This window comes from Meles meles, chromosome 2, assembly GCF_922984935.1.
Source record: "Meles meles chromosome 2, mMelMel3.1 paternal haplotype, whole genome shotgun sequence".
In the NCBI taxonomy this organism is placed as follows: Eukaryota; Metazoa; Chordata; class Mammalia; order Carnivora; family Mustelidae; genus Meles; species Meles meles.
Window position 1 is genome coordinate 120,536,838 of NC_060067.1, and position 12,606 is coordinate 120,549,443.

At 40.1% G+C, this 12,606-nt stretch overlaps 1 protein-coding gene across 2 annotated transcripts in view; it reads right to left on the reverse strand.

The window, feature by feature from the left end:
- The window catches only part of HERC6 (HECT and RLD domain containing E3 ubiquitin protein ligase family member 6), a 61,246-nt gene that overhangs the window by 9,614 nt on the left and 39,026 nt on the right, over nucleotides 1-12,606 (reverse strand). Inside the window, exons 14-16 of one of the 2 annotated variants that reach the window (XM_045998052.1) lie at nucleotides 7,544-7,657; nucleotides 6,875-6,982; nucleotides 3,115-3,273 (exon numbers count right to left, since the gene is read on the reverse strand). In XM_045998052.1, coding sequence (XP_045854008.1) covers nucleotides 3,115-3,273; nucleotides 6,875-6,982; nucleotides 7,544-7,657 — 381 coding nt within the window. The remainder of the gene's footprint in view (nucleotides 1-3,114; nucleotides 3,274-6,874; nucleotides 6,983-7,543; nucleotides 7,658-12,606) is intronic. The other variant, XM_045998053.1, reaches the window with a different exon arrangement.

Genomic DNA, 12,606 nt, shown 5'->3' on the forward strand with positions numbered 1-12,606 from the left:
TGATTATTTTTTTTAAGATTATTTATTAATTAATTTATTTATTTGACAGACAGAGATCACAAGTAGGCAGAGGGGCAGGCAGAGAAAGGAGGAAGCAGGCTCCCCACTGAGCAGAGAGCCCGATGCTCGGCTCTATCCCAGGACCCTGGGACCATGACCTGAGCCGAAGGCAGAGGCTTTAACCCACTGAGCCACCCAGGCACCCCCACTGATTATTTTGACCAGAGTCTAAAACCAAAATTTTGATGTGCTTCAGGTCCCTGGTTCTTCCGTCTTACTGTCTATCTTCATCTCATCATTCAGATTTTACAACTTTGGCTCCAGTCAATAGCTTTTTCTCCTGCCTCTTCCCTCATTAGAACTTCTGACAAATTACTCTCCCAGTCCCCCTGGCTTTAGCACCTTTGAAGAAACTATCAGACCTGATGACCCATGGCTCTCATGTGTAAACTATCCTTTTATTTTTCTTTCTTCAGTTCTACTATTATTTCCTTTTAAATTTTATTTTACTTTTTTAAAGATTTTAGTTTTAAGGAATCTGTATACCCAACATGGGGCTCAAACTCACAACCCTGAGATCAAGGGTTGCATTCTCCACCAACTGGCTGAGCCAGCCAGGAGCCCCTTATTTATTTTTTAAAATATTTTTGAGGGCGCCTGGGTGGCTCAGTGGGTTAAGCCGCTGCCTTCGGCTCAGGTCATGATCTTGGGGTCCTGGGATCGAGTCCCGCATCGGGCTCTCTGCTCGGCAGGGAGCCTGCTTCCCTCTCTCTCTCTCTCTACCTGCCTCTCTATCTACTTGTGATCTCTCTCTGTCAAATAAATAAATAAAATCTTTAAAAAAATAAAAATAAAAAAATAAAATAAAATATTTTTGAAAAAAATCATTTTTTATAATATTTTCAACTTAACACTATTCACACTGAACATGTATGGCAGCTTAACCTACCCAAGTATTAAGTCTGAGATGCCAAAACTGTTCTAGCTTTGTTAAAAGTTATGCTGTAGGAAATGTCCTTCTCTAAAATCTACCTTTATGGCCAGTATTGTCCCAGTTTTCCTGTTACCACTCTAACTACTTTTCTGCTTCCTTTCCTGGTCAATTTCTTTGTATCTTATTTGTTTGTTTTTAAAGATGTTATTTTTCTTTATTATTTATTTAATTATTTAATATTTATTATTTTTTTTTATTTTTTTTAAGATTTTTTTTTTTTTATTTGACAGAGAGAGATCATAAGTAGGCAGAGAGGTAGTCAGAGAGAGTGAGAGGGAAGCAGGCTCCCTGCTGAGCAGAGAGCCCGACGTGGGACTCGATCCCAGGACCCTGAGATCATGACCCGAGCCGAAGGCAAGCGGCTTAAACCACTGAGCCACCCAGGCGCCCATATTTATTATTTTTGACAGAGAGAGAGTGTGTACTCTCACAGGGAGGGAGGGGCAGAGGGAGAGGGAGAAAGAGTCTGAAGCAGACTCCCCGCTGAGTGTGGAGCCTGAAGCACGGCTCATTTGCATAACCCTGAGATCACAACCTGAGCCAAAAGGAAGAGCTGGACACTTAATTAGCTTTTTATTGTTGTTGTTGTTGTAATATAAGCATCACTAAGCCCCACGAGGCATACTCTTTCTCCTTTCTTTGCCTTAAGATTATATCTCTGCCACCCCTCACCTAACTCCCTGGCCACAGACTACCATCTCATCTCCAAGTGCCCACCTTACCTTCTACCTGGATATCCCAATAACAAATGAAGCTTACTTCTACTTTTCCAATTTCTCCTCACTTAAACCAGCAAGTCTGCCTTCACTGTGGTCAGGAACCACACATAACTGGCTTTGACAACCTTGCCTTGTTCAAGAGTCTACATTTTGATTGGATCTACCTTGAAGTTCACCTTCTACCTCTCTGATATCTCCTGTGGATGGAGTAATTTTCTATTGATTTCCTCATAATGATGATTTAAAAGAAAGTGAATACATAATGAAATATACAACTACAAAGTCTGGCTTATAAAATAGTTTGTTTGCCATTCAGTCCCAGGTTGGGAAATATCCCTCTCTTGGCTGAGCCCATCCTCTAGGTTCTGGTTTCTTCTCTGAGAACCTAAGTCTCCTTCTTATGGCTTATACCAGGAAAACCACTCCCACTGGACAGAGTCCAGCTTTTACCTAAAGAGTTACTCATCATTCTATGGCCTCAATAGGGCAGATGATCTGAGATAAACACAATACACACCCTACAGGTACCCACAAAGGATAAAGTGAAAGATGACTAGAATTAGAACCAATATAGTGGATACTCTATGACTAAAACAAGAGCCAAAATGTAGGAAAAGTATCTTTTCTACCTGCTGCTTGTTGATTGCATCAATATGTTTTACCCTCCTTGATCCATGTCTGTGGCGTGTGACTTTGCAATTCCTTCCTCCAAAGAGGCTGAATATATTTCATCAGCCCTTGACTTGGGTTCAGCATGTAACTTGCTTTGACTAAACCATGTTAGTTGTGTGATTGGATTTGCTATCTTATACCTTCGGCACAGAAGTGAGAAGAACATGCATGCTGGTCCCAGGAAGATGAAAAGCACAAGAAACAGCGACACTGCCCCAGCCAAGCTTAATCTAGCCTTGATGAGCCAGTTCCTGCCTAACTCCCAAACACGTGAAAACGTGCAGACAAAAATCTACAAATCGACCCAAGTGAATTCAACCTAAATTAGGAGATCCTTAGCTGAATTTCAGATCTCTATAATATTGTCTTTTTAAGTCATTAAGCTTTAGGATGGTTCATTATGCAGCAGTTTTGTAGCTATAGGTAATTAATAGTTTACACAGAATCCCAACATTCAATTAAACATCCCATAGCTTTTCTCTAAAGGGTAAGCAAGGAATTATTATTTTTTATTTATTAAGTAATCTCTTTGTCCAATGTGGGGCTCAGTCTCTCAACCTCAAGATCCACAGTCACATACTCTACCAACTGAGCCAGCCTGGCACCCCCAGAATTCTGGAAACCTACAGCTGATAAATATAGGTGCAAAGGCAGGCTCTTCCTTTGCTGTATTATACAAATGTTTCCCCTTCACATTAGTAAAAATGTCCAAAGAGATTTTTACTTTACCACTAATCCTTTACAGAGGTTGGTGTCTTCAACTTGGCTTAACTGACGCAGAGCGTCTTCAACTAGGTGACCTCGTCTGACTCTAAGTATAAATGTAGGGGATTCGTTGAACTGAAGAATTCCTTGCCCCCGATCCAGGTATTCTCTCTGCTTTAAGTCCTAAAAAAAAAAAAAAGAAAGAAAGAAAGAAATATTTTATGACTCTCACAGGAACACTACGAAGTGTTTACTATGTCAAATAAATGTAGTCTGTATGCATACGCTCATGCCTACTATTGCTATATACATTGCTATATACTCAGATTGTAAATATTTCAGAAAAAAGGCCATCGTATCTACACTATACTACAGAAGATAAGGAGATCCCAGGATCTGTGAAACCATGGCATCTAGGAATTATATTCAGGGCATTAGTCACCATGGAGGTACAGCTAAGTAATTACAAGCGATCTCATTCAAAGTAAACATGATCCTTAAAGGCAATAGTGGTATTCAATATGCTGAATCATTCATCCACCATCAGTCTTAAGAAGCAGAGTTTTAGCACCATAATCCCCAAGAATATAAGGGTAGCGTAGGAGCTCAGGGATGATGTTAAAGTAGGAAAAAGATCAGAGGAAAGACTTGCTCAGCGAAGATCCACTCTTGTTCAAATAACTGTGATCCACCTACCTGATTCATAGGAGAGCCCTGTAAAAATGTGCCACCAGTGGCCTCACTGTGTGAGAGTGATGCTCCCAGTCACTCTACATAGTACTTCCATTTAGCTTCTCTGAATTTTCAACATTTCCGTATACTCCAGTCAATATCTTATTTCTGCTGAACCCCCTCGGATTAGAAATCTAGTATTGGACTTACTAGCCTTGCTTTGAGCTTTAACACTTCTCTAGGGCTTCTGCTATATCCTAAGGACAAAAAGGAGTATTAGGACTCATAAATCATTGTAGCTATCTTTGGGACCTGTCCCGCAAACAGTGACAACAAGACAGGTGGATAATAGCGATCCTATTCCAGGTTTCCAGGCTGGGTGTGGTTACCCACAGCAGCATTCTTACAAGCATCTCAGAGAAGCGTCTGTGTGACTCTGGGCTTGGGAAAGCCTGTCCCAGATCTCTGCCACTACTATATCTTGAGAAATTGTACATGATTCCACTAGATTCTTCTGGTTTTTCCCGAATATGTTCATTATAAAAAAAGTTCCAGGTTTGTAGGGAGATGAAACAGGTGGAATTTCTGGTCCTTCCTGATTATAGGTCATCTCTTCTGGTGGCCCAGGAGTCTGTGACTCTGGGACACTTCAGCAATGCTGAATGCTGAGCACCACGACCGGTGGCTCCCAGTGACAGGGAGTGGCCAGCAACATCCTCCACTCACTGTAGCAGGGAGAGGTATATATGGCCTCTATAGCCCCAACTTTCTTTCACTTAACCGAGAATTAGGCAGGAAACCTGCATTTTATCTTGTTTTCCAGTTGCTCTACCCCAATTCCCCATGTATTGGTTTCCTCTTTCCACATTTATGCATGGGAATTGATAATATAGTTTGGAGTTTACAGTTTTGAATAGGCCCATCCTCTCTCCTTTGGACGTCAGGATTGTGGAGTCTCCTTGCTACTTTCACCCATGACAACTACAACTGAAGAATTTTCTTGGACTCAGACCTTTCCCGATCCTTCATCATATCCAAGCTGCCTGGTTCTTCTATACACACAGCCCTCACTAACTCCTCACTACCAGTAGCCCTGCTACACTGAATACTGCCGTAGAAGAAAATACCGCAAGGGAGGGACCAGTTTAAAGGAAACATAATTTCTCCCATTACCAGGGATGTTAGGAAAATGTAAAAAGAGGTGGCTGGGAAAGAAAAGAAATCTTGTAAACATGCCGATGGCAGACACTAATAATAGTAACAAAAGGGAGAGTCTTTATTTATGGAATGCTTTTAGCAGGATGTACCCTACCCACCTAGGTTGCTTCACATAAATAAAGCTGGAATTTATGGATTTATGGGGCATGGATCATTGGGAAATGTCACATAAGCTGCATAATTAAGAGTACCAAGGAAATGTTTTATAATTGAAGTGGCTCCTTTTCTGCATATGATGTCCCAGACTTTTCCATATTTCACCTAGATGGCCTGTATCCTTTAAATTATTAATAAAAGGAATGGGTATGACTTCTGATTCCTGTGAGTTTGTTTTTTTTTTAATAAGATTTTATTTATTTACTTGAGAGAGAGAGAGAGAGAGAGAGAGCGCATGAGAGGAGAGGTCAGTGGGAGAAGCAGACTCCCCGCAGAGCAGGGAGCCTGATGTGGGACTTGATCCCAGGACTCCAAGATCATGACCTGAGCCGAAGGTAGTCGATTAACCAACTGAGCCACCTAGGCACCTCTGATTCCTGTGAGTTTTTAAAGTATAAATAGGAACGTTTTCTGAGGAATAACCTAGACAGACCTCAGCAATCAAAACATGTTTGGAAAATCTTTAGCATGGTGTCTGGGAGTGGGGTAAGTACTTAAATACTTAACTGAGAATGAACGCTAATGGTGGTTAAGAGAGATGAAATAGCATGTAAATGTTCTGTGGGAATAATTCCACGACTCGAAAAGAAGCAGAAGGAAGAGAGTAAATAGGAAATAGAATAAACTCACTGACTGACTCATAGCCGTTATTTGGGAATTAAAAAATATCAGATGGAGCTACATATCAAGCTCCAAGCTCTTAAGCATATATGAAATCCAAACACTAAGATCACAGTAGTAACTAAAACTGGATAGAGGACGGGACGCCTGGGTGGCTCAGTGGGTTAAAGCCTCTGCCTTCCGCTCAGGTCATGAACCCAGAGTCCTGGGATCGAGCCCGGCATCGGGCTCTCTGCTCAGCAGGGAAACTGCTTCCCCCCATTCTCTCTCTCTCTCTGCCTACTTGTTATCTGTCAAATAAATAAAATCTTTAAACAACAACAACAACTGGAGAGAGGAGGAAGGAAAAGGAGAGAGAAAGAGCAGTTACTAGATCATTTCAGCATTTGCTCACAGAAGGAAAACAATGGATATTATCTAAAGTGAGGACTCAGCCATTATATAATAATGAGAAAACCAATTAAAATTAGCCAAAATAATCATGATTAACCTGTTCAGTCGAAAAAGAGCACAAAGCTTGATAACACTCTGCACTGATTATAGTGTATATGTTACTGGTAGTAACATAAATTAGTACAACCTCTCTGTGCAGTGATTTGGCAACATTTAATAAAGAAAAAGGCTTAAGCATCATTCTACTTTCCTATATGAATGTAGCCAAATGGCCCAGGTTGATGAGGAAAAGCTCTTTACAGAATTCAATTAATAACTTTGGAAGGAATGATATGATTAGAAATAATGCTATTTTGCAAACCTCAACCAAAACAACAGAGAGAATTATTAAACAAAGCGTTGACGGGAAGCATTACAATAGAAGAATCATGTGTTCACCACCCGAACCCACTGACAAATCTCGGCATGAATAAGAGTGAAACAACCGGAAACAATGCACTGAAGTATAGAAAGGTGAAAGGAAATTGGGTCTGGGATTTGCTTTAAAATACTTCAAATGAAATAGTAACAACAACAAAACCAACAAAGGTGATCCATGGGGAAATTGTTGATGGGCAAATGTTGATGATGACTGGAACTTTGTGATGGGGCTCATTACACCATTATCTCTATTTTGTATATGTTTGTAATTTTGCATAATAAAAAAAAAGTAGAGCATACATACCAGCATTTTCAACTGGGACTCAGCTCGTAATAATTGAATCTTGGATAGCAAATTAAAAATAAATGGGAAATCACTGAAAATGATGGGACTGAGGTTTTCTGCAGGTATCTAAAAAATAACAAGAGATAATAGTTTTAATAATTCAAAGGGAAAAAATTTCATTCCTTTACCTCATCGTTTTTTTTGTTTGTTTGTTTGTTTTTTAAGATTGTGTTTGTTTGTTTATTTATTTAACAGACAGAAATCACAAGTAGGCAGAGGCAGGCAGAGAGAGAGCAGGGAAGCCGGCTCCCTGCCGAGCAGAGAGCCCGATGCGGGTCTCGATCCCAGAACCCTCAATCCCAGAACCCTGAGATCATGACCTGAGTGGAAGGAAGGGGCTCAACCCACTGAGCCACCCAGGGCCCCCTACCTCATCATTTTAAATTGTTTCCCTCTATTCTTTTTGCAATCTATTTTTAAAAATTCAAAGTGGCTAGAAAACTTTCTAAGAAAATGCATCTGTTTTGTGAGTTAAAGGTGTTTAGGTTTTCAGTGATCATCTAATTTAGCAGTTCAGCATTGCAATGAAGAAATGTTCAAATCTTGATTTAGCAACAAGATACCCAGCTACTAATGTGTCCTGCTATAAAGTATGAAAATTTTCAGAAATAAAAATTTTAGTCTTACCAGGTTGTTATCCCTAAAGAACAGTCTTCTTGTAGTTTCATTAAAGATCAACCCACTGGGGAATTCATCTATGATGAAAGTATTTTCTGGTAGCCGACAGTTAGCTGTGTTTACCTTAGAGAAAATATGACTTGTGAATTTTATTTTCTATTAGTAAATTATTTAATCTATTATATATATGGTTATTATATAGATAATTAGAATAGAGCTCTATAAACCCAATGCATTTGGCATTGATAAAATAGAATTCTATAAAACTTCCAATTTTTGATCTATAATTTATCCAGTTTTCATAAATACTATAAAAGATAACAGATGTTGACAATGGAGATTAGTAAACCAGTTCTTGGGGCACAGATATACTGGAAACAATTTTGAGATCTTGGGAATAAAAGCACCATAAAAATCCAAGTACTTTTTTTTCTTTTTTTTTTTATTGTTTCTTTTCAGCATAACAGTGTTCATTGTTTTTGCACCACACCCAGTGCTCCATGCAACATGTGCCCTCACTAATACCCACCAACTTGTTCCCCCAACCTCCCACCCCCCACCCCTTCTAGACCCTCAGGATGTTTTTCAGAGTCCATAGTCTCTCATGGTTCACCTCCCCTTCCAATTTCCCTCAACTCCCTTCTCCTCTCCATCTCCCCATGTCCTCCATGTTATTTGTTATGCTCCACAAATAAGTGAAACCATATGATAATTGACTCTCTCTGTTTGACTTATTTCACTCAGCATAATCTCTTCCAGTCCCGTCCATGTTGCTACAAAAGTTGGGTATTCATCTTTTCTGGTAGAGGCATAATACTCCATAGTGTATATGGGCCACATCCTCCTTATCCATTTGTCCGTTGAAGGACATCCTGGTTCTTTCCACAGTTTGGCGACCGTGGCCATTGCTGCTATAAACATTGGGGTACAAATGGCCCTTTTTTTCACTACATCTGTATCTTTGGGGTAAATATACAGTAGTGTAATTGCAGGGTCATAGGGAAGCTCTATTTTTAATTTTTTTTTTTAAATATTTTATTGATTTGACAGACAGAAATCACAAGTAGGCAGAGAGAGAGGAGGAAGCAGGCTCCCTGCGGAGCAAAGAGCCCGATGCGGGGCTCGATCCCAGGACTCTGAGATCATGACCTGAGCCGAAGGCAGCGGCCTAGCCCACTGAGCCACCCAGGCGCCCCATCTATTTTTAATTTCTTGAGGAATCTCCACACTGTTCTCCAAAGTGGCTGCACCAACTTGCATTCCCACCAACAGTGTAAGAGGGTTCCCCTTTCACCACATCCTCTCCAACACATGTTGTTTCCTGTCTTGCTAATTTTGGCCATTCTAACTGGTGTGAGGTAGTATCTTAATGTGGTTTTTTTGTTTGTTTGTTTGTTTGTTTGTTTGTTTTTTCCATTTTATTTATTTTTTCAGCGTAACAGTATTCATTCTTTTTGCACAACACCCAGTGCTCCATGCAAAACGTGCCCTCCCCATTACCCACCACCTGTTCCCCCAACCTCCCACCCTGACCCTTCAAAACCCTCAGGTTGCCCCAACCTCCCACCCCTGACCCTTCAAAACCCTCAGGTTGTTTTTCAGAGTCCATAGTCTCTTATGGTTCGCCTCCCCTCCCCAATGTCCATAGCCCCCTCCCCCTCTCCCAATCCCACCTCCCCCCAGCAACCCCCAGTTTGTTTTGTGAGATTAAGAGTCATTTATGGTTTGTCTCCCTCCCAATCCCATCTTGTTTCATTTATTCTTCTCCTATCCCCCAACCCCCCATGTTGCTTCTCCATGTCCTCATATCAGGGAGATCATATGATAGTTGTCTTTCTCCGATTGACTTATTTCACTAAGCATGATACGCTCTAGTTCCATCCACGTCGTCGCAAATGGCAAGATTTCATTTCTTTTGATGGCTGCATAGTATTCCATTGTGTATATATACCACCTCTTCTTTATGCATTCATCTGTTGATGGACATCTAGGTTCTTTCCATAGTTTGGCTATTGTAGACATTGCTGCTATAAACATTCGGGTACACGTGCCCCTTCGGATCACTATGTTTGTATCTTTAGGGTAAATACCCAGTAGTGCAATTGCTGGGTCATAGGGTAGTTCTATTTTCAACATTTTGAGGAACCTCCATGCTGTTTTCCAGAGTTGTTGCACCAGCTTGCATTCCCACCAACAGTGGAGGAGGGTTCCCCTTTCTCCACATCCTCTCCAGCATCTGTCATTTCCTGACTTGTTAATTTTAGCCATTCTGACTGGTGTGAGGTGATATCTCATTGTGGTTTTGATTTGTATTTCCCTGATGCCGAGTGACGTGGAGCACTTTTTCATGTGTCTGTTGGCCATCTGGATGTCTTCTTTGCAGAAATGTCTGTTCATGTCCTCTGCCCATTTCTTGATTGGATTGTTTGTTCTTTGGGTGTTGAGTTTGCTAAATTCCTTATAGATTTTGGATACTAGCCCTTTATCTGATATGTCGTTTGCAAATATCTTCTCCCATTCTGTCAGTTGTCTTTTGGTTTTGTTAACTGTTTCCTTTGCTGTGCAAAAGCTTTTGATGTTGATGAAGTCCCAATAGTTCATTTTTGCCCTTGCTTCCCTTGCCTTTGTCGATGTTCCTAGGAAGAAGTTGCTGCAGCTGAGGTTGAAGAGGTTGCTGCCTGTGTTCTCCTCAAGGATTTTGATGGATTCCTTTCTCACATTGAGGTCCTTCATCCATTTTGAGTCTATTTTCGTGTGTGGTGTAAGGAAATGATCCAATTTCATTTTTCTGCATGTGGCTGTCCAATTTTCCCAACACCATTTGTTGAAGAGGCTTTTTTCCATTGGACATTCTTTCCTGCTTTGTCGAAGATTAGTTGACCATAGAGTTGAGGGTCTATTTCTGGGCTCTCTATTCTGTTCCATTGATCTATGTGTCTGTTTTTGTGCCAGTACCATGCTGTCTTGATGATGACAGCTTTGTAATAGAGCTTGAAGTACGGAATTGTGATGTCACCAACTTTGGCTTTCTTTTCAATATTCCTTTGGCTATTCAAGGTCTTTTCAGGTTCCATATAAATTTTAGGATTATTTGTTCCATTTCTTTGAAAAAAATGGATGGGATTTTGATAGGGATTGAATTAAATGTGTAGATTGCCTTAGGTAACATAGACATTTTCACTATATTTGTTCTTCCAATCCAGGAGCATGGAACATTTTTCCATTTCTTTGTGTCTTCCTCAATTTCTTTCATGGGTATTTATATTTTTCTGAGTATAGATTCTTTGCCTCTTTGGTTGGGTTTATTCCTAGGTATCTTATGGTTTTTGGGTGCAATTGTAAATGGGATTGACTCCTTAGTTTCTCTTTCTTCTGTCTTGTTGTTGGTGTAAAGAAATGCAACTGATTTCTATGCATTGATTTTATATCCTGACACTTCACTGAATTCCTGTACAAGTTCTAGAAGTTTTGGAGTGGAGTCTTTTGGGTTTTCCACATAAAGTATCATATCGTCTGCAAAGAGTGATAGTTTAACTTCTTCTTGGCTGATTTGGGTGCCTTTAATTTCTTTTTGTTGTCTGATTGCTGAGGCTAGGACTTCCAGTACTATGTTGAATAGCATCCCTGCTGTGTTCCTGACCTTAGCGGAAAAGCTTTCAGTTTTTCTCCTTTGAGAATGATATTTGCGGTGGGTTTTTCATAGATGGCTTTGATAATATTGAGGTATGTGCCCTCTATCCCTACACTTTGAAGAGTTCAGGAGGGGATGCTATACTTTGTCAAATGCTTTTTCAGCATCTGTTGAGAGTATCATATGGTTCTTTTTCTTTCTTTTATTAATGTATTGTATCACATTGATTGATTTACGGATGTTGAACCAACCTTGCAGCCCTGGAATAAATCCCACTTGGTCATGGTGAATAATCCTTTTAATGTACTTTGGATCCTCTTGGCTAGTGTTTTGGTGAGAATTTTTGCATCTGTGTTCATCAAGGATATTGGTCTGTAATTCTCTTTTTTGATGGGATCCTTGTCTGGTTTTGGGATCAAGGTGATGCTGGCCTCATAAAATGAGTTTGGATATTTTCCTTCCATTTCTATTTTTTGGAACAGTTTCAGGAGAATAGGAATTAATTCTTCTTTAAATGTTTGGTAGAATTCCCCTGGGAAGCCATCTGGCCCTGGGCTTTTGTTTGTTTGGAGATTTTTTTTTTTTTAAAGATTTTATTCATTTATTTGACAGAGAGAGATCACAAGCAGGCAGAGAGGCAGGCAGAGAGAGAAGGGGAAGCAGGCTCCCTGCCGAGCAGAGAGCCCGATGCGGGGCTCGATCCCAGGACCCTGAGATCATGACCTGAGCTGAATGCAGAGGCTTAACCTACTGAGCCACCCAGGCGCCCCTGTTTGGAGATTTTTGATGACTGTTTCAATCTCCTTACTGGTTATGGGTCTGTTCAGGTTTTCCATTTCTTCCTGGTTCAGTTGTGGTAGTTTATATGTCTCTAGGAATGCATCCATTTCTTCCAGATTGTCAAATTTGTTGGCGTAGAGTTGCTCATAGTATGTTCTTATAATTGTCTGTATTTCTTTGGTGTTAGTTGTGATCTCTCCTCTTTCATTCATGATTTTATTTATTTGGGTCCTTTCTCTTTTCTTTTTGATAAGTCTGGCCAGGGGGTTATCAATCTTATTAATTCTTTCAAAGAATCAGCTCCTAGTTTCATTGATTTGTTCTATTGTTTTTGGTTTCTACTTCATTGATTTCTGCTCTGATCTTTATTATTTCTCTTCTCTTGCTGGGTTTAGGCTTTCTTTGTTGTTCTTTCTCTAGCTCCTTTAGGTGTAGGGTTAAATTGTGTACTTGAGACCTTTCTTGTTTCTTGAGAAGGGCTTGTATTGCTATATATTTTCCTCTCAGGACTGCCTTTGCTATGTCCCACAGATTTTGAACTGTTGTGTTTTCATTATCATTTGTTTCCATGAATTCTTTCAATTCTTCTTGAATTTCTTGGTTGACCCATTCATTCTTTAGAAGGATACTGTTTAGTCTCCATGTATTTGGGTTCTTTCCA